The sequence below is a fragment of the Protopterus annectens genome, chromosome 12.part0, assembly GCF_019279795.1.
Source record: "Protopterus annectens isolate FY-2018-M chromosome 12.part0, PAN1.0, whole genome shotgun sequence".
Classification (NCBI taxonomy): Eukaryota; Metazoa; Chordata; order Ceratodontiformes; family Protopteridae; genus Protopterus; species Protopterus annectens.
The window spans coordinates 249314890-249342453 of NC_056746.1; the positions used below are offsets into that span (position 1 = coordinate 249314890).

Genomic DNA, 27564 nt, shown 5'->3' on the forward strand with positions numbered 1-27564 from the left:
CTCAATCACAGAATCCATGGGGGTAATGATCGGATATGATGGTGCAAAAGCCAGGAATCCCCTGTGGTGGGTGAAAACCCTCTCCACCACCTCGAAAGCAGATGGACTACGAGGATCCGAGAGCTGTCCCTCTAGAGCTGAAGCTGTCGGAGTAGTCTTTTCCGGTGCCTCCGCAATCCTCCACTCCAATGGGGGAGTCAGTGCTGAGCTATCAAACACTGAGGCATCAAGGGGAAGAGACAGCTCCGAAAACCTAGGAGTCAAACTCAACCCCCCCTCCCCCAATACCCGATGTCTAAGCTTCGGCTCCAAGATGCACTGGGCATTCAAAGTGGTAAATACTACTGGATCTGATGTTTCAGTTTTTGGGGCCGACGGATATGACAACTCTGAAGCAGGAAGTCAGATCGAAGAAGGAGGCATGTGGCAAAAAGGGGAATGTCTGAGCGGGCAGAACCCCTATCTGAATCTGTGCCTTGAGATATTGTCTCATCAACTACCCACCTCACAATCAGGCAAGCTAAGGGTAGACCTGGCACAGAAGGACGTTGAAGATGGCCTGGACACTGACTTGAAGGATGCCTCCTTGGGAGGAGAGCTCTATGCCAATACACTCGGTTTTGAGGAGACTTGAGGAGCATGGGAAGCAGTGGGTGATTAAACCACAATTACTGGATCAGATTACCTCAGATCCGAAGGTTTTGGCACGTTTTTAGGTGGCTCCAAGGAGGAATGCTCAGGGGAATGTTTCCTATGTTCCTTGGCCTCCTTGGGTTTTCTAACAGGTGTTTCAGCCCCTAAAGTGGAGGGTGCTGTAGGAGTGGAAGGAGGAAGCAAGCCCTTCAAGACCAGCTTGTTCCGGTGGTCTGCAGTGTTAGCAGATTAAATCTCCCCCAGATTTCATAAAAGCTGTCTAGGTACAGTGGGCCTAGACAGTAAATAAATTACCTGTTGGCATTAGATAAAGGAATCTTGCGCCCACAGGAAGTGCATTTTGTAAACCCCAAAGGTTTATTGGGTTTCTCAGCCAGGATAAAACAATCAGAAGAGAAAAAAAAGAAAAACTAGAAAGAAGAAGAAGAGGAGGGAGAAAGAAAGAGAGAGTGAGAGACACTATGTGGGAACTAACCTATAAACTACAAAACTATCAAAAAACTTTATTTTATATATATATATATATATATATATATATATATATATATATATATATATACATACATACATACATATATATACACACACACACACACACACACACACACACACACACACACACACACACACACACACACACACACACACTGGAAAAGAAAGTGGAAGGAGAGGAAAGAAGCGCGAACAAGAACAAAAAGATCGGCTGACAGCCGGCATACACAACACTTAAGCAAAAATTACAGGAGCAATGAAATCCCAATGATTCTCAGGCAAGTGGCAAACAAGAGCTGAGGTAATCTGGGGAAATGAGGCATTATGGGATATAATATGTACAAAAGAGCAGGCTAGCACATACGGTTGATGCACGGATAAACCAACCTTGAATACTGCAAACAAAATCCAGCACCCTGAGTGTGTATAGCAAAAGAACTGATTTATTGTCAACCAAACCGGTTTCAGCAGTTAGCTTTCTTCAGTGGTATAGTCAGAATGATTAGACAGTCCTTATTTATACATTATTCAAATGAAACATATGACATCATTTCCTGTTTAATGTCTTATTTAAATATTAATCTAATCTAATACATGACCAGAAAATATAAATAAAAATAAAATAAAACAGTGGAAAAAGAAATATAATCCACAATAAACCATCATAATGAGAAACCCACAAATATTCCAAAGTTATACTATTGATAACATATTAAATAATAATGATAAATATATCAGACCAGTGAAAATTATTACAAAATGGAATTTAAAACTAATAATATTTGTAACCATAGTAGAAAGTGGTAACAAGTAATTTATAACTTATCATTGAGGCCCGGTGGAAACAAACCACCCAATTTGATTATCCATTTAGTTTCCTTGCTGTTTAACAGTTTATGCCATCCAGTTTTGAATGTTCTGTGACCAACAATCTTATCAATACAAATGAAAGAGAACTGAGCTGTCTTGTGTACAACAGTATGTTTTACAAAGCGTTGGTAGTCCTGGCATTTCTAATGTCACCTAAATGCTCAGAAATACGAATACGCAGCTGTCTAGAAGTTTGACCAATATAAAATGCCAGACATGTACATGTGGCCAAATAGATCACCCAGTCCGTGCTGCAATTGGCAAAATGATTAATGTTAAATATCCTGCCTGTATTCTTGCTAGTAAATTCCTTTGTTGTAAATATATATTTACAAAAAGAGCAGTGACCACAAGGATGACAGACCACAAGGATGACAAACAATCAATCTATCTCCTGACATAGTAATCTGGGTCATGCAGACTTCCTGAGATGTGATTCTTTTGTAATGTGAGAAATGTGATCCTAAAGTTTTGCCTTTGCGATAAGAGTAAAGACATCTCTCGTCTAACCACTTGCCAAGATGTGTATTTGTTTGCAGTATATTCCAATGATGACTGATAATGTCTTGTAATTGGTAGGTGTTCCTGCCAAAAGTGGTTACTAATCTAAGTAGCTGACTTGAGGATTGAGCCGTCCTATCTTTATAGCCCAATAAACTATCCCTCGATAAATTGTTGATCATACTAGCTGCAGATTGGACATCCATTTTATTATACCCTCGCTGTATGAATCTGTTCGAAAGGTCATTCTGACAATGCTGCAGGAATTCAGTAGTGTCACATGTACGGGCTAGACTACAGGACACTACTGAATTCCTGCAGATTGTCTCTGAATCACAACTGGAAGCCGATTGGATCATGTGTACACTAGATGTAACATCATTATATACCAGTATACCACATTGGGCAGGTCTATTGGCATTGGAATATTGGCTACTCAAGACCAACATCTACAGTCCAGGATTTAATACTTTACTCATCTGTATGGCTGAACACGTTCTAACCAAGAACGTGTTCTATTTTCAAGATCAATGCTACTGGCAAATTCAGGGCACGGCAATGGGTGCCTCTTTTGCACCTATCTATGCAGATCTCTTCATGGGATATGTGGAAGACCAGATTATATATAATGAAACACACAATCTATATTTGCCTGAAATGGATATTTGGAGACAGTACCTGGACGACTGTTGGTTGGTTTGGAAAGGGGGAATTGAGTATCTTGTGGAATATTTGAATAGCAATAAATGGGGTGTTAGTTTTACAGTAAGCTATGACACACACCAAATTGATTTTTTGGATGTCCACCTGAGCAAGGAAGTGGATAATACTCTTCGTACCACTGTGCACAGAAAATATCCACAATATAACAGCCTTCTACATGCCTCTAGCCTCCACCCTAAACACATTATAAGAAATATTCCTAAATCTCAATTTATCAGAATTAAGAGAATATGTTCATCTCATGTGGACCTTCAGCATTGTCAGAATGACCTTTCGAACAGATTCATACAGCGAGGGTATAATAAAATGGATGTCCAATCTGCAGCTAGTATGACCATCAATTTATCGAGGGATAGATTATTGGGCTATAAAGATAGGACGGCTCAATCCTCAGGTCAGCTACTTAGATTAGTAACCACTTTTGGCAGGAACACCTACCAATTACAAGACATTATAAGTCATCATTGGAATATACTGCAAACAAATACACATCTTGGCAAGTGGTTAGACGAGAGATGTCTTTACTCTTATCGCAAAGGCAAAACTTTAGGATCACATTTCTCACATTACAAAAGAATCACATCTCAGGATGTCTGCATGACCCAGATTACTATGTCAGGAGATAAATTGATTGGTTGTCATCCTTGTGGTCACTGCTCTTTTTGTAAATATACATTTACAACAAAGGAATTTACTAGCAAGAATACAGGCAGGATATTTAACATTAATCATTTTGCCAATTGCAGCACGGACTGGGTGATCTATTTGGCCACATGTACATGTCTGGCATTTTATATTGGTCAAACTTCTAGACAGCTGCGTATTCGTATTTCTGAGCATTTAGGTGACATTAGAAATGCCAGGACTACCAACGCTTTGTACAAACATACTGTTGTACACAAGACAGCTCAGTTCTCTTTCATTTGTATTGATAAGATTGTTGGTCACAGAGCATTCAAAACTGGATGGCATAAACTGTTAAACAGCAAGGAAACTAAATGGATAATCAAATTGGGTGGTTTGTTTCCACCGGGCCTCAATGATAAGTTATAAATTACTTGTTACCATTTTCTACTATGGTTACAAATATTATTAGTTTTAAATTCCATTTTGTAATAATTTTCACTGGTCTGATATATTTATCATTATTATTTAATATGTTATCAATAGTATAACTTTGGAATATTTGGGGGTTTCTCATTATGATGGTTTATTGTGGATTATATTTCTTTTTCCACTGTTTTATTTTATTTTTATTTATATTTTCTGGTCATGTATTAGATTAATGTCTTATTTAAATATTAATCTAAACAGGAAATGATGTCATATGTTTCATTTGAATAATGTATAAATAAGGACTGTCTAATCATTCTGACCATACCACTGAAGAAAGCTAACTGCTGAAACCGGTTTGGTTGACAATAAATCAGTTCTTTTGCTATACACACTCAGGGTGCTGGATTTTGTTTGCAGTATTATGGGATATAAAGCAGGAGCTTGAGCTTTGAATCTTAAGCTTGGAAAGCAGCCGAGTTGGATAAGAGGTCAGATCCGAAACCCTCAGGTTGAGAATGAATGAAAATGACATCATCAGATCCAGTGTTACCAAAAAGGCTTGGAGAAAAATCACTGGAAGTAAGGACTACAGGGTCAATGTCTTAAAACTTGGAATTCTAGAGAAAGGTGTTGAGTGAAGAAAGGTCAAAACAGGTCTCCAATTGTCCTCCTGTCTAGGAACCATACGCATTCTTCAATATAGCTCTTTTCTTCTAGAGGATTGTGGAAAAAAATTGTTCTCCAACTGAAAAGGTCATGAAGAAGTGGAAGAATAAGGTGAATATGTCTTGGAAGGAACAGGAGAAACCTTGAAAGGTGAAGAGAAGCTATCCATGACATCCCACAACTGTTCTGGAGGATAGCTAGAAAGTACAGTTGTGTACACTTACCATAAATGTAGATGTTCGAGTGTATTCACTGTTGCAGTCATTACATGTGGGTCATCTGCTTGCAGGTAGCCCTCAGTCGGCCTGATTAGCAAAGTCTTGGGACCTGCGTTGGCTGCTGTCTCTTCTTCCATGACGTCAGGTCATCAGGGGTATAAAACATGCAGCCGACATCATTACATCAGTTTTTCTTGCCCCAGATGTCAGGTGTCCCCCTAATGGGAAGGAATTAAATCTATAAATATACAAGGTCATACCTCAAACAAAAAAGCAAATACACCAAAAAGCTTTTAAGCATTGAAAAGGAGAGAAGAGGTATAGCCAAACGAAGTCAGGGGGCTAGAAGGAGGGTAACCAGGACTGCAACAGTGAATACACTCGAACATCTACATTTTTGGTAAGTGTACACAACTGTACTATGTTCTTCATGTTTCACTTTTGCAGTCATTACATTTGGGTAGATTGCCAAAATAAGTATGGGAGGAGGAATTTAGATAGCATTAGGGCCAGCTATAAGGCCCTGCAAAACTGCAGTGGCAAAGCCAGCTCTGGATTTAGAGAAAATTGGCAAATGGTAATGCTTGGTGAAAGTATGTACAGAACTCCAGGTAGCAGCTTCTAGGATGTCCCAGGTAGGTACGCCTCTGAGAAAGGCTATAATGGTAGATGCAGCCTTGGTTGAGTGGGATCTGATCCCCATGTGGCATAGGTTTTCCATGGTGCTTACAGCAGAAGTGAATGCAATGGCCTATCCATTTGGAGATAGTTAGCTTTGAAATAGCCTTCTCCTCTGTCCCTGCAGCAAATGCCACCAGCAGTTGTTCAGATTTCCTTTGAGGTTTAGACCTGTCCAAGTAGAATCTAAGTTGTCTGTGCACATCTAAGGAGTGCAGTATCTGTTTCCCTTTGTTCTGTGGATTAGGAAAGAAGGTAGACAAATGAATGGACTGATTAAAGGCCACACTGGATACCACCATTGACATGAAAGAGAGATTAGTCCTGAGGGACACCCTGTCCGCATGAAAGATGATGAAAGGATCCACTGCCATAAGGGCCTGTAATTCAGATACCCTTCTTGCTGAAGTGATGGCTAAAAGGGAAGCGGTTTTCCAAGAAAGGAATTTTAAATCTGCAGTAGCAGCTGGCTCGAAAGGAGGAAGGGTGAGTTTCTCCAATACAAAGTTTAAGGTCCCAGGCTGGAGTTGGAGCTCTCATGGGTGGTCTTAAATTTTTAAATTTTTTGGCCCCTCTAAGGAACTGCTTGAGCAGTGGAAGAGAGAAGAGGGGAGGTTCTGTGTTGTAATGAGCTAAAATGGCTGAGGCGTGACTTTCTGAAGAAAAAGACAGGCCCTTATGAAGCATCTCAGTTAAGTAATGTAAAATCTGAGGTAAATTGGGCACTGTTGTGCTCATCCCTTGAGATTGGTTCCAGGCAAAGAATCTTTTCCATTTTTCAGCATAAGATTTTCTAGTACTAGGCCTCCTTACCTCTAAAAATGACATCCATCACTGGTTTACTGAGGGATGGTAAAGGAGTGCTTAGGTAATTAGCCAGGCTGCTAGTTTTAGTGTTTGAAGCTGAGGATGCAGAATCTGTATCTCCTGCTGAGACAGCAGGGTAAGAGTCTGAGGCAGGTGCCATGGGGCCAAAAGTGACACTGCACAGGAGGGGGTACCAGTGTTGGTGTGGCCAGGCTGGTGCAATAAAATCATCCTTGGTTTGTCTTGGTTGATCTTTAGTAGTACTTTGGAGAGCAGAGGCAGAGGAGGAAAGGCATAAACTGATAGGTTTTTCCAGCTGAAGGACAGGGCATCCACTTTCCAAGCTCGTCTATGGGGAGTCCTTGCACAAATTTTTTTCCAAATGATAGTTCTGTGGGGAGGCAAACAGGTCTATATCTGGGCTCCCCCATTTGCTTGTCAACATGTTGAAAATCCTTGGTTCCAGTTTCCACTCGTGTGGGTTCATGAGGGTTCTGCTTAGTCCATCTGCCAGTGTATTTAGTTTTCCTGGCAGGAATTGAGCTTGTAGATGTACTTGGTAGCTCAAGGCTGTGTTCCACAATTCCATGGCTAGTCTGCAGAGGGGGTAAGAATGTGTACCCCCCTGCTTATGTACCACATAACAGTGGTGGTGTCCATCTTTACCATTAATTGTCCTGGAAGAATGTGGTCCTTGAAGGCTGTCAGAGCATTCTGTACAGCTAACATTTCTTTATGATTGATGTGAAGGTGCATTTGAATTGGGTTCCATTTGCCCTGAATGCACCTCCCTGCCAGGTGCACCCCCCCCCATGCATAGTCTGATGCATCTGTTGTTAGGGATTGGGTGGCAGGGGGTAGTGTGAATGGTAGTCCCTTGTTTTGGTGGCAGGCCTCTGCCCACCAAAGGAACTCTAGGTGTAGACAAGGAATGATAGAAATCATTGCTTCTAGATCCTGAGAATGTTGACACCATAGGCTTTTTAGATACCATTGTAGTTTCCCTATATGCAATCTTGCATATGGAATTAGAAGAATGCAGGAGGCCATGAACCCCAAGGCTTGTAGCATTTGCCTTGCAGATAGCAGGGTTTTTGTGACCACTTGTTTGAAGTAGGTTGTCAAGTGAATTTGTTTCTCTGGCATGAGGAAAGCCATCTGGGAAGTTGTATTCAAGCTTGCGCCCAGGAATATAATTTGTTGACAGGGTACCAGGTGTGATTTCTTTTCATTTATGGTGTACCCCAGACAAGTTAGCACCCTCTGTACAAAAGCCAGATGATTCAAAAGTATGTCCTGGTTTTCTGCCTGAATTAGACAATTGTCCAGGTAATGGTATATTTGAATATTTCTTTGCCTGCAAAATGCAGTTAAGCACTTTGTGAGTACCCTGGACGCAGTAGATAAGCCAAAGGGCAGTGCAGAGAACTGATAGTGCGTATAACCTGCTTTGAGGCATAGGTATCTTCTGCAAGATTCCCTGATTGGGATGTGCAGGTATGCTTCTTTAAATTTAGTGTTGCCAACCATGCATCTTTGCTTAGCATAGGAAGCAACTGGTGAAGAGTCAGCATCTTGAATTTTGGAATCACCAAAAAGGTGTTTAGAGTAGGCAAGTCCAGGATAGGATGCCATGAATTGTCTTATCTGGGTACCAGGAAAAATCTCAAGTAGAAACTTTGTCCCTTTTTCTCTTCTGGTATCAATTGAATAGCCCCTATATGATTAAGAGAGAGTACTTGCTTTTGGGTCTCTGCCCACTGCTTTGGAGGTAGATCTGGCCAACTGCTTGGAGTTGGTGATGTGTGGAAGTGAAATCTGTATCCTTGGGATACTATAATTAAAACCCATTTGTCCCGGGTAATGAGTCCCCAGTTCTTTGTATGAAGTGCAATCTTTCCCCCTAAAGAGGCAGTCAGTTAAGAAGTGCTTGGAAGTTTTAAAAAGAAGTCAGTGAGGCAGTTTACCACAAGGGGAGTTTTATTACTCCCAAATTTGGAAGTGGAGGGCCCCCACTGCTTAGTCCTGTGTGTCCCCTGGGAATGAAGCCTGGGTGCTCTGTTGGAGCTGGGTTTGGACTGAGAAGGTCTGGAAGAGGCAGGAAAGGACCAATTCTTAGAAGGCCAATGCCTACTAAATCTTGGAGGTTGTACTTGTAAAAAGTCTTTAACAGTTTGCATAGATTTAGCTTTTTCCTCCATCTTTTTAAGAACATCTTTTGCCTTGTTGCCAAACAGGTTGCCCTGATTTAAGGGAGCATCCAGTAATTTCACTTAACATCATTTGGCAAGGATTGCTCCTTAAGCCAAGCATGCCTTCTAAGTACAGACCCAGTTACCGCAGTCCTGCAAGATGCCTCTAGTGAATCAAAACCACATTGCAATGTATGTTTACCAACTTGTTCAGCAGAATGCATAAAATCCTGTAAATCCTTATTTTCAGCACAATCAGGAGTCAACATCATTTTCTGTTTAAGCAATCCAATAATATGTAGCCGATACTTTAACATATGAAACTGGCAATTCAAGGCCCTAATGGTCAAAAGTTGCAGAAGTGTATACCTTCTTACCCCATCTATCCAGCGCCCTGGAGTCTCCCTCAGAGGAGGTAGGATTTTTGGCAGTAGTAGCTTTAATGCCCTTGGGTCCATGTGAAATGATTTCAGGATCCGCAGTAGGATTTTTGAAAAGGAACTTGAGAGAGTCAGGAACCCTGTAATATTTATCAGGTTTTCTGTAAGCAGGATGTAGAGAGTAAGGGGCCATGCTAAATTCCGAAAAGGCATCATCAACAATGTCCAGTACAGGAGGTATATCTAAACGCCTGTGCTGGGGCAGGAGCAAGACATCCCTAAGCCTCTTTTTAGAATCAGAGAAATCCTGACTTTCCCAATGAAAAAGCTCCCTGAGAGTATGCAAGGTTTCACCAAAAGAGAAATCCTTTGGGGGGGGGGGGGAAGCAGAGGGAGTAGAGTCCTCAGCATCAGAATCCTCATAGGTAGATAAGGGTAAATCCTGACCATCAGAGGAAACAGAAATTTCAGAATCCTGGTCAGAAGTATCATAAGCAAACTCAGTCTTAGGTCTCTTAGAGGGGGAAGGTTGGCTTCCCCTGATTAAAGTAATAAGGTCTTTAGTCATTCTTATCATTTGTTCTTTAGGCATAGAGGCTTGACCATACGGTCTAGGCGTCAGTTTTCTAGGCATGATTTGAGTTTTAGGCCTTGAAGAAGAAGATGGCGCCGGTTTAATATGCAAGTCAGTAGGCCTGAATACACCCTCAGAAGCCGGTGCCTACACAGTGGCTCCGGACCCATCCAAGGTAGAGACATCCGCAGGTTCCACAGTTGAAGCATCTTGCGGCATACCAGACTCCAAATGGGTCTCAGTAGAGGCCTGCAAATCTGAAGTAGCAGGTATCAGGGGCTGTGAATGTGCCTCACTGAGTACCGGTGAACTGGGCCACCTGTCTCTGTCTTTATCTTTGCGTTTCTTCGGAATGTCGGTAGTCGGATGGCTTACTGAAGACAAATAGTACAGTTTTGTACCTACCATAAATGTAGATGTTCGAGTGCTAATACAGCTGCAGTAATCACAGATGGGTTTTCAGCCGTCAGGCGGTCCCTTGGTCGGCCGAATTCCAAAGTCTTGGTCCGGCGTCGGTTGTCATCGCTTACTCTTCTGACATCAGGAAGGCCAGAGTATATAAGACACAGCCGACGCCATGTTCTTCAGTCTTTCTTGCCCCAGATGTCAGGTGCCCCCAAAAGGAAGGCAATACATAAGTAAAGCTTATCCACATATGCAAGCAATGCAATGTAATGCAAAATCAGTGTAAGCAAGCAAATAAAACATAACAGGATAACCCAGTCAGGAGGTATGAAGAGGTTGTTAGGCCCCATGCCCTAACCAAGAGGGGAAGGAGGGAGGGAAACCTGTACTGCAGCTGTATTAGCACTCGAACATCTACATTTATGGTAGGTACAAAACTGTACTATGTTCATCGTGCATAAAGCTGCAGTAATCACAGATGGGTAGAGTCCCAAAGCTATGCATAGGGTGGTAGGTACTATGAGGAACTGGGTTGAGCCAGAATGCCCTGCAAAACAGCAGTGGCGAAGCCTGCTCTTGTTCTGGAGTATAAGGGCAGGTGGTAGTGTTTTGTGAAGGTATGTACAGAACTCCAAGTGGCTGCCTCCAAAATATCCTTAGTAGGCACACCTCTGAGGAAGGCTGTAGAGGTGGCTGTGGCCCTGGTGGAGTGAGATCTGATACCAGAAGGGACAGATTTCCCATGATAGGAGTAACAAAATCGTATGCAGTGGCCAATCCACTTGGAAATGGTCTGTTTGGTAACTGGTTTCCCTTGAGCCCCTACAGCATAGGACACAAAAAGTTGTTCTGATTTCCTGAAGGACTTTGTTCTGTCCAAATAGTAACGTAGCTGCCTATGGATGTCTAAAGAGTGAAGCAGCCTTTCCCGTTTGTTTTGAGGGTTAGGATAAAAGGTAGGTAGGTGTATGGCTTGGTTTAAGGCTACCCTGGATACCACTTTTGGCATAAAAGATGGATTAGTACGAAGGGAAACCCTATCCTGATGGAAGATGAGGAAGGGCTGCACCGCCATGAGGGCCTGTAGTTCAGAAACCCTACGAGCTGAAGTGATGGCCAGAAGGAAAGCTGTTTTCCAGGAGAAATATTGCAGATCTGTTGAGGCAGCAGGTTCAAAGGGAGGCAATGTTAATTTTTCTAGTATGTAATTAAGGTCCCAGGCTGGTATTGGTTACTTCCTTGGAGGTCTTATATTCTTAGCCCCTCTGAGGAACTGCCGTAAGAGAGGGTGAGAGAATAAAGGAGGATCCGTGTTGAATTCTGCAGAAATGGCTGAGGCGTGTATTTTAATGGAAGAAAATGAAAGTCCACTGTTCAGCAGTTCAGCTAGGTACTGTAAAACCTGAGGCAAGTTCAATTTTCTAGGGTCCTGTCTTCTTTTCTCATTCCAGCAGCAAAACTGCTTCCATTTTGCGGAGTAAGCTTTTCTTGTAGATGGTCTTCTGGCCTCCAAAATGACATCCTGCACCTCCTTGGAGAGTAGAGTGTTTTCAGCTGACTGTGAAGGGTTTTGTAGCTGTTCTGCGTCAGCAGAAGAGGTATTAGAGGCAGGGACCAGGGAGGAGTATGTGTTAGGCTCCTCAGGAGTGGATACCAGTGTTGCCTTGGCCAGTCTGGAGCAATCAGTATCATCCTCGGTTTGTCTGTTCTTGCTTTCAAAAGCACCTTGGGCAGAAGAGGCAGAGGTGGGAATGCATAAACTGTCCATGTTGCCCAACTGAATGAAAGGGCCCACTTTCCAGGCCTTTGGATGGAAGGTCCTTGAACAAAACTTTTCAATTGATGGTTCCTGTGGGAGGCAAAAGATCTATGTCTGGCCTCCCCACGCTTGGATTATCTCCGTAAACACCTGTGGATGCAGCTTCCATTCGTGTGGATCTGTCATATTCCTGCTCAGAGTGTCTGCCAGTGTGTTTTCCAGTCCTGGCAAGTACTGTGCTTGAAGTTCGATTTGTCTTTCCAGAGCCAAGTTCCAAAGAGTCATGGCTAGTCTGCACAAGGGGTATGAGTGTGTTCCTCCTTGTTTGTTTATGTACCACATTACTGTGGTGTTGTCTGTTCTTATCAGTAATTGTCCTGGATGCAGGAAGTCCTTGAAAGCTGTAATTGCATTTATTACTGCTAGCATTTCTTTTGATTGATGTGAAGGTGCTTTTCCTTTTGGGACCATCTGCCCTGAATGCACCTGTCCTTCATGTGCGCCCCAGGCGTAATCTGAGGCGCCTGTGGTTATGACTTGTTTTGCTTGAGGCTTGCAGAATGGAAGGCCTGTGTTTACTTGACATGCTTGGGCCCACCATAGAAATTCCTTTTGCAGACATGGAATTATTGGTATAATTGCTTCCAAGCTGTGACTGTGTTGAGACCATAGATTTTTTAGGTACCATTGAAGTTTCTTCATATGCAGCTTTGCACATGGGATTAGAAGAATGCAAGATGCCATGAATCCCAGAGCCTGCAGGATTTTCCTTGCAGTAAGCCTTGTACTTTTTGCTAGTGTTTTGAAGTACTGAGATAATTGCCCTTGTTTTTCTGACGTAAGGTATGCCATCTGGGTGTTTGTGTCCAAGATCGCACCCAGGAAGGTTATTTTCTGAGATGGTGTTAGCCTTGATTTCTCCTTGTTGATGGTGTATCCCAGAGAAAGCAGTAACCGTGTCACATATGCCAGATGTTCCAGTAGTATTTGTTTGCTGTCCGCTTGGATCAGGCAGTCGTCCAGATAAGGGTAAATTTGTACCCCTTGAAGTCTGCAATAGGCAATCACTGATGCCAGGCACTTTGTGAATACTCTGGGCGCAGTAGATAAGCCAAAGGGCAATGCAGAGAATTGATAGTGGATTGAACCTGCAAGAAATCTGAGGTATCTTCTGCAGCTTTGTCTGATTGGGACATGCAGGTATGCCTCCTTGAGGTCCAATGTTACCAGCCAAAACTCCTTGCCCAGCATGGGAAGAAGTTGCTGTAATGTGAGCATCTTGAATTTTGGTACGAGTAGAAATGTGTTTAGGATGGATAAGTCCAGAATGGGTCTCCAGTCGGTTCCTTTTCTTGGTACCAGGAAGAGTCTTGAATAAAAACCTTGACCTTGTTGGTGCGTAGGTACCTTTTGTATAGCTCTCATGTTTAGGAGCTTTGAAATTTGCAGTTGTGCCTCTACCCTTTGATTTTGTGGTAGGTTTGGCATGCTTCTCATTTTTGGAAGTGTGTGAAATTGAAATTTGTAGCCTCTGTTTATAATGTCCAGTATCCATTTGTCTGTTGTGACAATATGCCAATTGTTTGCAAATAATGCTAGTTTCCCTCCCAAAGGTGCTGCCAGCTGAGACTTGCTTGGCATGGAAATGAGGGAGTCATTGGGTTTGCTTCCTGTATTGTTGTGCACTGTCTTCACCACCTCTTGGTGCTGGAGATTGCCATTGTCTGCCTCTATATGATCCTTGTGACTGCCCTCTGCCCCTTGTGCGTCTGTATCTACCTCTTTGGGGCTTGTCAGTGGCTGGAAAAGACCAGTTTTTTGAAGGCCAATTCCTGCTAAATTGTGGTGGCTGGACCTGTAAGAAAGCTTTGACAGTTTGCATAGATTTGGCTTTTTCTTCCATTTTTCGTAGTATATCCTCAGCATTAGTACCAAAAAGTACATCTTTTGTAAAGGAGCATCAAGAAGTTTAGCTTTCACATGATCAGGCAAATTTTGTTCCCTAAGCCAGGCATGTCTGCGAATGACTGATCCTGTAGCAGCCGCTCTACTGGGGGCCTCTAGGGCATCATAACCACATTGTAAGGTGTGTTTACCCACTTGTTCCGCACTATGCATCATATCCTGTAACTCTTTTAAATCTGGTTGTTCAGGTTGAGACATTTTGTTCTTTAATTGTGATAACAGGAACTGTTGATATTTAATCATATGAAACTGGCAGTTTAAGGCCCTCATGGCTAGGGTGGCCGAGGTATATACCTTCTTACACCACCTTTCTAGAGATCTAGATTCCCTTTCTGCAGGAAGTGGATTCTTGGCAGTGGAGGCCTTTAATCCCTTAGGGCCTTGTGAAATGGTTTCAGGGTCAGCATTATGGCCTTTGTAAAGAAATTGGTGAGAACTGGGTACTCTGTAATATCTATCAGGCTTTACTGGTGCAGGAGGCAGAGAATCAGGATTAAGACAAGCCTCCGAATAGACATCATCCAGTACCTCCAAGACAGGGGGTATAGCCAGAGGTCTGTGCTGAGGTAACCAAAGAAATTCCCTAAGTCTTTTCTTGGAATCTGAAAAGTCTTGGCCTTCCCAATGGAAGTGTTCCCTCAAGGTGTGCAAGGTTTCCCCAAAAGAAAAATCCTCAGGGGGGGATACAGAAGGAATGGACTGTTCTGCATCCGAATCCTCAAAAGGGGAGTAAGAGTGTTCCTCTGCATCAGAATGCACTGATAAAATGGATCCCTGATCAGAAGAGGGGGATTCTTCCTCCACTCTGGGTCTCTTGTCAGGAGGGGGCTGAGAACCTCTGATGAGAGTTATTAGATCCTCAGCCATTTTAAGCATCTGTTTCTTAGGCATGGGTCCAGGAGATGGGCCTTGAGCAGCAGGCCTAGTGTGATGCCTAGCTGCTTTGGATTTAGTAAAGGCCTTAATAGAAAAAGAAGATGAAGGCCTAAATACACCATGGGTGGAGGTGGATCTGTCCACATTAGTAGGCTCGACATAAGCCGGGGCTTCGGTTGTAGTCTGGGAAAGGGCCGATGACCCAGCGGTCTCGGGTACAGAGGACACTGCCAAAGGAGTGTCGTCGGTAGTCAGGGACTGCAAAGGCGTCTCGCTGAGAACCGGACCTCGTGTAGCCTGTTTCGGCGTGGTGTCGGTGGAGACCGCGGGCCTCGAGTGTCGGTCCTTTTCCTTGCGTTTTTGGATAAACGGTAGTTGGAGTGTCCGACATTTTATAGTCAAAAGCTTTACCAAAAAAGTGTTGGGCGAACTCCGCCCGACGCTTGATAGTGCGTTTATTGAAGGTAGCGCAAAAGCGACAGCCCGAGACGTCGTGGTCTGGGCCCAAATAAGGTATGCAAAGGGAATGGAAATCCTTATGCAGTATTTGCTTCCCACAAGAAATACAATTATTAACTTTTTCTGACATCGGTCTGAGGCAAGAAAAGTTTCCCCAACGGGGTACTTAGCTTTAATGAAGACTTCGGTTCCAAATATTTTCGTAAATCAGGAGCTGGCCGACTGGCACTTGCGAACTGCTTCTGCTTCGGGCACCGTGCGGCAAAAAAGACTGGAGAACATGGCGTCGGCTGTGTCTTATATACTCTGGCCTTCCTGACGTCAGAAGAGTAAGCGACGACAACAGACGCCGGACCAAGACTTTGGAATTCGGCCGACCGAGGGACCGCCTGACGGCTGAAAACCCATCTGTGATTACTGCAGCTGTATGCACAATGAACATCAGGATAATTGAACCGAGCACCAAAAAATTTAGAAGCGCAAATATACCGACGACGGATAGTTTAAATAAGGCACAAAACAGACAGCGAGGTAAGCCGTGGTCAGGGCCTAGGCAAGGAATACAGTACGAATGAAAATCTTTATGAGGTATTTGCTTTCCACAAGAAATGCAATTTTTTACTTTTACTGACATTGGTTTAGAGCAAGAAAAAGTTTCTCCAATGGGTACTCGGCTTTTAGTTGAAGACTTTGGTTCTGAAACTCGAAAACGAAAATTTCAGGAGTCGGCCGACCAGCACTTGCGAACTGCTTCTGCTTCGGGCACCACACGGCAAGAAAGACTGATGTAATGACGTCGGCTGTATGTTTTATACCCCTGATGACCTGACGTCATGGAAGAAGAGACAGCAAACGACGCAGGACCCAAGACTTTGTTAATCAGGCCAACTAAGGGCTACCTGCAAGCAGATAACCCAAATGTAATGACTGCAACAGTGAAACACAAAGAACATCCCATTTGCCTGGTGTTATGGATTGCCAGGCTGAGAAGGACAGAGACAGCTTTTGACACAAAGGGACCTGTCAATGGCTGAGGTGCAGAGTGGAGAAAGGCAAAGGTTGACAAACATAAGGAGTCATGAAGGGAAGGTTTAGATATCTTGGAATCCAGCTTGTCCATAAATCTCCTTTTACTGAATTTTTTTTTTTTTTTACCCTTCTTAGATGGGTTTTTGCTCATTACCAACAAAAGGACCAACCATGACAGGTTAGGTTCTCTAGAAATCAGGAAGAGAAGAAAGGAAGATTGGCTTTAAATCTTGTATGATCTTGCATTTCTCCTGCAAAGTACTGAAAAGCTCTGCAACAGTACAATCAAAAAAAGATGGTGCCTATCCAGGGGGGAAACCAGAAGCTTGTCTTTCATATCTCCAGTTAAAGGCCACTGTCTAAGCCAGAAGAATCTAAGAAGAAAAGACCCAGTAGCAGCTGGTCTAGAAGAGGCATCAGAAGCATCACAGCTGCATTTAATAGAATGCCTAGCAACTTGAAAAGCAACGTAAAGAGGAGACAATGCAAAATTTTTAGTATCAGAGTCCTCTAAATCTTAAATGGCATTGCCATAATTACCCAGAACAGACAAGAGACATCTGTTCATAACGGTTTAATAATTAATAGCCCTAAAAGATAGTGTGGCAGAAGCAGCCCTGCTTGTCTTTATCAGTGGGCAAAACATTATAGAGCCAGGAACAAGCTCTGTAGGCTTTTCAGTGAAAAGGGAAATAACAGCAGGATCTGAGAAGAACTTCTCAGAGTCTAGAATCTTTTAAAACCTATCTGGGTACCTTTGGGGGAGGTGGCAGAGACTCAGGATTTAAAAGGCAATGGAAAAAGTATCCAATATAGCCTCCAAAATCAGAAGAATGGTACAGGGTTTAAGCAGCCCCATTTCAAAAACAACATAACGTCTTTCCTTGACATCAGATAATTTAACACTCTCAATGCAACTGTTACATCATTTTAAGGATAGTGTTACCAAATGAGAGTTCCTCCATAGGAGAAATCAGGAGACAAGTTATCCTTATCAGAGGTATATAAGCCACTGGGGAATGGATTTGAGAGGAATAGACCAACAAATAATTCCCATAGAATAAGGATCCTCCTATTCTTTAGAGTCCTCTCTTTGCCTTTTGAGAAGAGGAGAGGAAGGGAGAATAAATAACAGCAGCAGTAAAATAGGAGACATTTTCAAGAACATGATGGCTTTGAAAATCCTGTGTGTACAATTCAGCCTTTACTTCTGAGAAAATTTAGACATCAAAAGGGAAACAGCATGTTTGTCTTCTACTGCTTCTTAATTGGGATGTCTGCCTATACATGACAAGGTGGCTCTAAACGCTGTTATACTCGAAACTGGGAGCTTCTTCCCTAAGATCTTAGGTATACCATCCAGTACCTCCAAAATAAGCTAAGGTTCCCCCATCTCACCAAAAGCAGACTGGTCAGAAGTGATGAAAGTGTAAGATGACTGAACAACATCAACCTCCTATGAAGTCATGACAAATGGAGCAGCTGCAGAAACAAAATTCATCCAATGCCTCATCAAGGGACACAATGGAGATGCCCAAGTCTGAATGGGCAGTTAAAGTCTCAAGCTTTGGTTTCTCAGGTTTCTTTTTCATCATTAGAAGGGTGTCAGTAGATGAATACTTGGAGACCATTTACCATGGTTGAGCTCCTTAAGCTTTTGTCTCTCAAAGTAAACACAGAGGCCATTTTGCCATGGATGAGCTCCTTAATCTTTTGATTCTCAAAGTAAATTTTCAATGAAGACAGATGGCTAAACAGAGTCTTAGGCACAAACAAATGACGGAGAGAAAAGTTACTATAGTTGTGCTCAGATCCTACATGCGAAAGATGCTTCAAATCATGATCTCTGTGAGGAATTTGTCTCCTGCAACCACATTTTCCTCCCTTGGATGGCACATACAAAACTTTTAGGAAGAAATACAAGTGATGAGAGTGGGTCTCCAACAGGAATACCTAGCTGACCAATGGTTGAGGAAAAGGCATGAATTACATGGCTGACAGACCAAAACTGAAGCAACAGTTCAGTACTCTGGCTGGTGGCAAGAAAACTCTAAGGTAATCTGAACTCATTGGTCCCTTATGTATCTTTTGCCTTCTTCGGGATGAGGTCATACATCAGACATATGGCATGAGAATGCACCTAGACTTTGGTATGCTGACTGGATATAGGCTACCCTTGGTAGGATATTTCATCTGTTACTAATACTGAAACAGTGATCCAAGCACAGACATATAGGGGCTCCTGTCACAAGTATGGGTTGCACTCATATTTAAGTCTGCACAAGTACCTTCACTTTAGGAAGTTTTGTTTTGGTACATGTAAGGTGGCACGCTACTCTAAAACTGAATCACGTAATGCCACTAATGTATATTAGGAGATGTCTGCTAGAGTTTTACAGAAAGCTCAGGCACCAGAAAAGTGGGTGCAGAGCACACCCTTACGCTAAATTACCACTACACAAAATAGTTCCCCAAAATGTTTAAATGTCCTTACTTTTTAAAAACAAAGCTTGGAAAACTTGTCTTTTTTGTAGTCTCTGAGTCATATGCTACCCTTATATTCACTGGAGTCCCATAATGTTAATGTTAGCAGACTAGGGAAGAGATCAGGAAAACAGCATCTTCTGCACACTGAAGCAAGCTGCACTCCTATCTGCTAGAAGTGCTCCACACTGTAAGCTGACTAGGGAGGACTAGGTGAGCGAGACTTGAAATGGGGGGGGGGGGTGACAACACTGGGCTTAGAGAGACACAAGTTGAGGGGACTGGCTGCTTTAGCACAACTGACAGAAACAAGGTGAAATACATTAAAACAGACATTATGGCTTCCATTTTGGTGCTTCATACATGCACATTGTCCTCAACACATTATAACTATTTGACAGTTGCTACTGCTTAAGTTCAGTACTGTGGACTATAGTGTGGCTGGTATTTTTGTCACATATATCTGCAGTACTTACTCTCAGGGTGGGAAACTTTGGATGCCTGCTTTTACAATTACTGTTGGAAACCAAATGAAATACATTAAGTGTATCTGGTTTCAGTCAGTTGTGTTAACTGCCTGGGTACTAATGCTGGAAAAAGCTGAAGTTCATTGCTATAAACAGTATGACTTACACTTTTGATTCTCAAGAGAAATTTTCAATAACGACAGATGGGTCTTGGGTACAAACAACTGACAAACAGACCAGTCACTGTAGACATCCCACATCTGCTGTATTCACTATCGTAAGTATCTCGGGGGGGGGGGGGGTCTGCTGTATATATTGTTGGAAACAAATTCATTACTATGGTGGATAGCATAACAAACTACTTTGGTGAGGTGTTGCAGCCCACATGCTACTACTGGAAACAAAATAGAACACATAACTAAGGACAGTATGGCATGCACTTTAGTCTGTAACATATCTGCAATAATGTAAGGCACTGTGGTTACTGAAGAGGTAACCTATGGTTTACTGTTAGAAACAGTCAGAATACATTATTGTATGCAAAATGGCTTGCACTTTGAGCCACCTCATCTATCCACAATACCCACTCAAACTGTGAGGATCTGGATGGGAGTGCTGCTATAATTACTCTTGGAATCAAGGAAAATTTCACTACTACAAACAATTTAGCCTGCAATTTGGTCCAACACGTTCGCCTACTCTAAGGCATTGCAGATACTTAAGCTCTTCTTGTTTATATGCTCTTGCTGGAAACAAGTTGAAATACATTACTATGGACAATATGGTTTGCACTTTTTTCTTTTCCAAGTCTAAAGTACACATCAGCAGTGTGAGCAGTTATAGAAGGTGGACTGCTACTGTGAGTAATTCAGAAATATGCCAAAACTCATTGCTATGGGCAGCTTTACAGAAGATGATCGTCAGAAATAAGCAAAACAACTCATTGTTATGGGCAGCTTTGTTTGCGCTGTGTTTAAATGGTTGGATTGTGTCCTGTATTATTGTTGGAAATGAAATGAAATACACTATTATGGACAGTACAACTTATATTTGGGTCCATTACACATATCTGCACTACCCACATGCAATGTAGACATTTGGGGGTTGCTGTTATCATGACAGTTGGAAACAATCTGAAATATGTTACTACGGGCAGTACTGCTAGCATATGGTAAATGTGAGCAACAATTGAAAACTGTGAAACAATGACAGTAAGAAATAAGTTTGTTCCTGCAGTTACTAACATTAGCAATATCTTCACAGCAGCACAGATACAAGGACATTGACATGATGCCAAGCAATTAAGATATTGTACCATGGTATATTTAAAAAGATACTGACATTTCTATATTTGATGTAACACAATATATGCATTTTTGTGTGTGCAATGACAAGGTTTAATCAGGAGTATGACTTCATGCAAATATAGGGTGGTCAGAATAAGTGCCAAAAAGCAGGTGGCTGCCATGTAAAGAGCTGCAGATAAGTAAGATGGATTCAAACAGTAACTATGAATACTAGCAACAATTTACATATACTCTCATTTCAAAAAAAAATATTTATTTGTTTATTGAGATTTCTTTACTGGAAAAGTTCACTGGATCAAGCTTGCCCATTTTCAGTGGAGGCCCGAGGAGAAAAGCTCCATTGTAAAAATTAATACATAATACATGACATTACAAAAAGTTTACAAAATTATATAAAATGAAATATAACTGAATAAAATAATGTATAAACAGCAAAGTAGAAATAGTAATAGTACAGAGGAACAATAAATTACAGATGCAGTATATTCTTCAACCTCATCTGGAAGGGTACTGGAAAGGAGTGGAAATATTAAACTATGAATGATGTATATATGTTTCCGCTACAATATCAAAATCAAAATGTGGAAAGAAATTTGTAGTACAGCAATGAAACCATCATAAACAGGCATGTCAAAAGGACAATGCACTTCAGCTGTTCCATGTTCAAATCACCATTGCCAAAATCCAATAACACTTCCTTGGCAAGCTATATGCCCCCCTCTATGACCCAAGAAACCTATACCATGTATTTAAATTTATTAGAAAATCTAACCATCCATCTCAATACCATATTCATGGGTGACTTTAATTACCCCACTATTAACTTGGAATCCTATACAAACGCCAAACGTACAGGCACAGAGATTCCTGGATTTTGTAAACACAAACTCCCTAGACCAGATAGTCAATATACCAACCAGGGGTGCAACTATACTGGATCTGGTCCTCACTAATATAGGAGAGTGCTGCACACCCCCTACTGCAATGCCCTCCCTGGTAAGGTCAAAGGAGACCATTTTGTGGTCTGAAGTAAAAATAAAACCCAGACCCCCAGCTAAGCCTGAAATATTCAGAAACTATTCTAAGGCTAACCTCCTGATATTAAGTGAGAACCCGGCAAAATTTTAAGCCCCCATAAACCCAGAGAACACTGCTGCCTATGCAGAACTGTTCACAGAAACCCTATACAAGCATGTTAATTGCTGCAAAGAGGCAGCTGTACTCAGCAGGAAGAAGTACAGAACTAACTCAAAAAACAAGCCACCCTGGTGGAATCATAAAATCAATAGGTTCTTTAACAGAAAGAAGAAAATCATGGCAAAAATTAGGAGGTGCAGCACCTAGAAGGATAAAGGCACTCTCATCAAACTAAAACAACTCGGAGGACAAATAAAGTCTACCAAATCCAAATTTGAGACAAGTGTGGCCTCCCAGGCCAAGGACAACCAGAAAGCATTCTTTACCTATGTCCGCAACCTCAAAGGCAATACACAATTGTGTGCAGAGCTCATTGTAAATGGAGCCACCTACACTGAGCCAGAAGATCTAGAAAACCTCATGGCTTACAAATTCAGCTCCAACTTTACCCCCTCTCTTCCCCCTCAACCTTCCCTCAGGAAATATCATTAAATATAACTTCCCCCCTACCATCAATACGGAATACATCCTTAATGCTCTCTCTAAGAGCAAAAACAGTGTGTCAATGAACCCAGACAACATCCCAGAATGCCTTCTAAATAGCATGAAACATGACCTATCAGGGCATCTGGAATTACTATTCAACTGCAGCCTCCAAACAAGCTTCATGCCTCACGAATGGAGAAAGGCAACAGACATCCCTTCTGCACAAAGGTGGACCATCTACAGACCCTGGAAACTACATACTCATAAGTCTCACTAGTCTTACATGCAAAGCCATGGAAAGAATTATCATGGAGATTATCAACAGAGATTTAGTAAACCTCCAGACACTGGACCAACCCAGTCTGGTTTCCACAAGTGCAGATCATGCCTACTCAACCTGGTGGACTTCTTTGGGAAGGTCACCAAAGCAATGGATGAGGGCAAAATCAATCACACTGACTTTCTTGACCAGGCAAGACATTTGACACAATAACCCACTAGGGCATTGTTGACAAACTAAGGAGATTAGGTACAAACCCATATGTCACCCGGTGGATAGCCAACTGGCTCACAGACAGGACCCAGGAAGTTAGAATTGGGGAGTCCACCTCTACAAAGAGGCCAGTCACACATGAAATCCCTCAGGGATAAGTCCTTGGACCGCTCCTTTTTGGCATTTATTTCTCAGAAGTCAAGCCCGATGTCAGTGATCTCTGGCTGACTAAATTTGTGGATGACTGCAAATTAGGAGCTCTCACTGAATCTCACATTGACACAAATATTCTCCAGGAGGGGCTGACACAGACAAACAACTGGTGTCAGAGCCATGGACTAAAACTAAATGCCAAGAAATGCATAACAGTATCCTTTGGGAAGTCATCCATCCCTGATAACTATCATACTGACAACACACCCCTTAGAGTTTAACCCAGTAGTCAAGGACTTAGGGACACACACACAGATAGTAATCTAGCTTTTGACTATCACATGTCTACAGTGGTGAGGAAATCATTCCATGTTGTGCAACTTATAAACAAAGGTATGCCATCTAAGTCCAAGGAAGTCATTGTTCCACTGTATTCGGCATTCATCAGACCTATCATTAAGTACAATGCCCCCTTTGGTATGTACCTAAGCAGGCATATCCAATAACTGGAACATCCACAGAGGTTCCTCACTAAAAAAAATACAGGGCGTAAGTAAAATGCCCTAGGCAGACCACCTCAAGGCCCTATCCCAGTATTGTATCTCCTAAAGGCTTTTGAGGGGAGATCTATGCCTGGCATACAGGGCACTGTCACACCCCACTCTGATGGACCTCCTGCATATCCACAAAACAAACAGCACAAGAATTACTCATTCTAAAGACTTAAACCTTGCCTGTGATATAAGCAGGACCTGCTGGAGAGATAGGGATGTATCCCAGAGACTACCCCATCTCTGGAACAGGCTCCCCATCCATGTGAAGCAGAGTTCCTCACTAACCCAATTCAAGTGCAACTTGGACAACTGGAGGGGAAACCGGAAATTCATCCCTGGTTTGGGACTTATGTCTCTAATGGACACAGGCAACCTGTAAATGGTTCATCTCCCAGGCCCATGCTTACACTTATTAAGGATATCAGAACTTGTCAAAGAACTGGGATCCATGGCTAGCCTTTAAAAAGCTCTTGTGGTCGGTAGCCTAGTAAACACCTATAAACAAAGACACAAACAAGCAGGTGCATCTGTAAGATAACAGAACTATAGCAACTTTTTTTTTTGGACATATTTTAAGTTAAAGCAAAAAAAAATTCTTGTAATAAAAATGAAATATAAATCAGTGCCATCTTTTGCAGTTTTAATATTACTACCAGCGTACATGCTGAGATTCCCTCAATGCCTTTTTGCACATTTTTATTATACTTCTGATAGAGAAGCTTTTATAAAAGGCAAGGTTTTTGAACATGACTTGTGGAAAAACCTTTCAGGATACAACAAGCATCTTCACTTCTTCAGATACCAGTTGCTATAATTGGCCACTCCTGTTTAGGACTCAAAGCAGAACTTTAAAGTTTTATCTTCTAAAAATGAAAATATATACCAAAGTGTAACAAAAGGTGAAGATCAACTATAACAAAACCGAAACACATAGTGTTTACCATAAGACAAAGCACTTCAGTATTTACCATAATGTAGAAATGTTACAGAGCACGGAAAAAGTAAAACTGATTACCGTTTAACGTCAGGCCATTCTCTTGAATTCCATCGGTAGTGTTTTTCCATACTACTGTTTTAACATCTTCTAAAGCCCGGGGAGCAAGAGGGTTACCAAAACAGGATTTCTGTGTGGGGAAAACAACATACATAGAGTTTTAAATGAAATGCATAAATTGCAACAAACCATTCTCAAAAGTCAATCCAGAGTCCCAGCTTGTACACTGCACATTAACAATGATACGACTGACTAGTTATCCATTTGTTCTGTCAGACAATGCTCAGAGAACATTTAAGTACACTACAACTGTCAGCTGCCTGTTACCAAAATGACACACCCTTATAATTATACCACCAGCTCCTCGGTTTCAATCTAAAATGGTATTTTTGAATGTTTCTTAACAGACAATAAAAATCTGCAATTAACACAAAAGTTTAATGAGGTCACAGCCCTCAAATATAAAGAAAGCCACCATAACAAGGCCACCACAAAGACGAAAAGTGACAGAACTGGTAAACTGTACTGATAATGATACAACCAGTGCAAATACTAACATTCACATATAAACATATAAAAATGTAAATAGAATTTGTACCTCATTATAAGGCCAAATTACCTAGCTGTTTAGCTGTCTCCTCTCAGAGCAGCTTTTCTCAAATTCTTCAAGCGGACATCATAAGGAGTAAGGATAAGGGATTTAAATAGATAATTGACCACACTGTTACCAGTTGTATAACTAGTCAATGAAGGCAAAGTTATATAATTAGGTAAGAAATATATAAAATATGTGGCTTTACTAGTGGAAACAGAGGCATAGATTCACTCAACCCAAATAAATTATGCACAAAACTAGTACAAAGGACATCTCTGAGCTCACATCCAGTAGACTGGCTCTCATCAGAACTGTGAGATCTGATCTCACCTTGCAGGTCTTGACATGAAAAGATAACTTGTAATTTTCATCTTAAACAATTAATTCTGAAGCCTGCTGTTACAGAACTTAAACATGTTGCCCCTTTACATCTCCTAACACGGGAGACGTGCATCCTGCTAAAGTACAGTTTTGTTAGGATTACCAGAATTGTAAATATTACACTATATTCACTGTTGTACCCATGACATCTGGAATTCCTTCCTTCAGGGTGTTAGACAACCAGCCTAACTTCCAGCTGTAAAACTTCCCCTTCCAGCTTTAGCCAGTCATAAAAATCAGATAAGAATGTCAGCGGTGGAAAAGTGGCACTGGTGATACAATTTTCAGATCATTCTTGCCCTAGTTGGACAAGGAGAGGAGTACAGAGCTGCCAAAGTTCAGGTATCTGGAACAGTAACCTGCAGGGAACCATAGACACAAACACAAAGTCTCTATCTGCATCTTTGGGTTTTAGGTGAGCCCAGATGAAGGACTATGCCTAGTAAGAGATATAGAGGAAAGGTGAGTGCAAAATACATACGGTACACACCCCAAACACACCCCAACGTCAAAGATGGTGGGAGGGAATAAGGACTGCAACTGCGAATATAGGTTCATAGATTAGTACTAGGCTAACTACCCTGTTGGGCCATTTGAACACTAGCCAGTTACCCCATGTGAGAATCAAACCATACACCTTGTGTCTTTAAGGTGAACACCTTAACCATTATATGTCATTCTCCCACCCCTCATCAACATCTGCAATTATGCAAGTTCCTAACACGACTACACTACTGTGTTTGTTCATCATAATATTCATTGTTAGAATCTTGACATTTGGGAATGTACAGCTGCTAAGTCGTACTCACCTGTAACAAGCAGATGTTTGAATTCCTCATACTGCTCCAGTAGCATTTTAGGTTATCTGCCAAGGTAACCCCAATGCTAGCCAGTTTTCAAAATCTCAGATTTCTCTCTCTTTTGATGCAAATAGATGACTGGCTGAACATAACCTAAAAGGAAAGCCTACAACTGTCACAGGAAGTGAGTATTCAGGCTTTTTCGCATCAACAGTGGAGTGGAAATGACCTGAAGCTAGGCTCATCTAGTAAGAGTAAATTCAAAGACAATCACAATACCATATGAAAAAAAAAATCCAACAAGAATCAAGGAGGCTGAAACCCACAGCTCAATTATGCAAAATCTAGAGGATGGCAAGTGGGTGCTGCCAGTAATGTACGGAATTCAAAAATCTACTATTACGGGCAAGTAGGATTTACTTAATTGCACTATGTTCAGAACTCCCACTGCCTCAGTGGCAGTTTGGGCAAATTCCTAAAGTTTACCCTACCTGAGAGGTGGAAGGATAAAGATCCAGGAGCCCCTGCGGAATGGTCGTAGCAAAGCCTGCTGTGTATATTGAAAATTAATCCGGTTAGTAGTGGCTTCGTGAAGGTATGAACAGAGGCCCAGGTTGCTGCCTCTAGAATGCTTCTAGAGACCACCCTTTCCAATATGCCATTGAAGAGGACAAGACCTTAGTCGAGACAGCCTTAAACTTGCTTGGACAAGATGTACCATGGTAGGAGTAACAGAAAAAAGCAGAAGACAACCATCCTGCAAAACTTTGCTTAGAGATAAGATGACCTTTCTTCACTTCCATATAAACACAAAACAGCTGTTTAACATTCCTAAATGGCTTTGTTCTGTCAAGGTAGTACCTAAGCTGCCTATGCACATTCAGGGTATGTAGAATCTAATCCCTCTAGTTTTTGGAATCAGAATAGAACACTGGGAGACTGATGACCTGATTCAAGGTAAATTCAATAATAAATTTAGGTATAAATGATGGATTGGAAAGTAAAACAACGCTGTCCTTGTGAAAAATCAGATAGGTATTGGCCAATCATGAGAGTTTGCAGGTCAGAGAAACACCTTGTAGATATCAGAGCAACAAGTAAAACAGTCTTCCAAATAATGAACCATAAATCAGCAAAAGAGGCAGGTTCAAAAGGAGATTAGGTCAATGTTTTCAAGAACAAAGTTGTGATCTCAGGGAGGAGGAATTTGCTTTCAAAGGGGTCTCGCATGCAAAACCCCTTTCATAAACTGATCACAAAGAGCGATGAAAGAGGGAGATCTACATGCACACAAGATGAGATGGCTGCAAGATGCACTTTGGTGGAAGAATGTGACATACCATCTCCACGGAGCTCACACAAATACTTCCAAACCAGAGGGATCAAATCTCTTTCTGAACTTCTGTTAT

General features: G+C 41.8%; 1 protein-coding gene across 1 annotated transcript in view; it reads right to left on the reverse strand.

The window, feature by feature from the left end:
• Nucleotides 1-27564, reverse strand: part of LOC122816485 (mitochondrial Rho GTPase 2-like) — a gene marked incomplete in the record, with an annotated part of 1688264 nt that overhangs the window by 831522 nt on the left and 829178 nt on the right. The window contains 1 exon segment of the mRNA XM_044089310.1: nt 24401-24509. Within this exon segment, the coding sequence (XP_043945245.1) occupies nt 24401-24509 (109 nt within the window).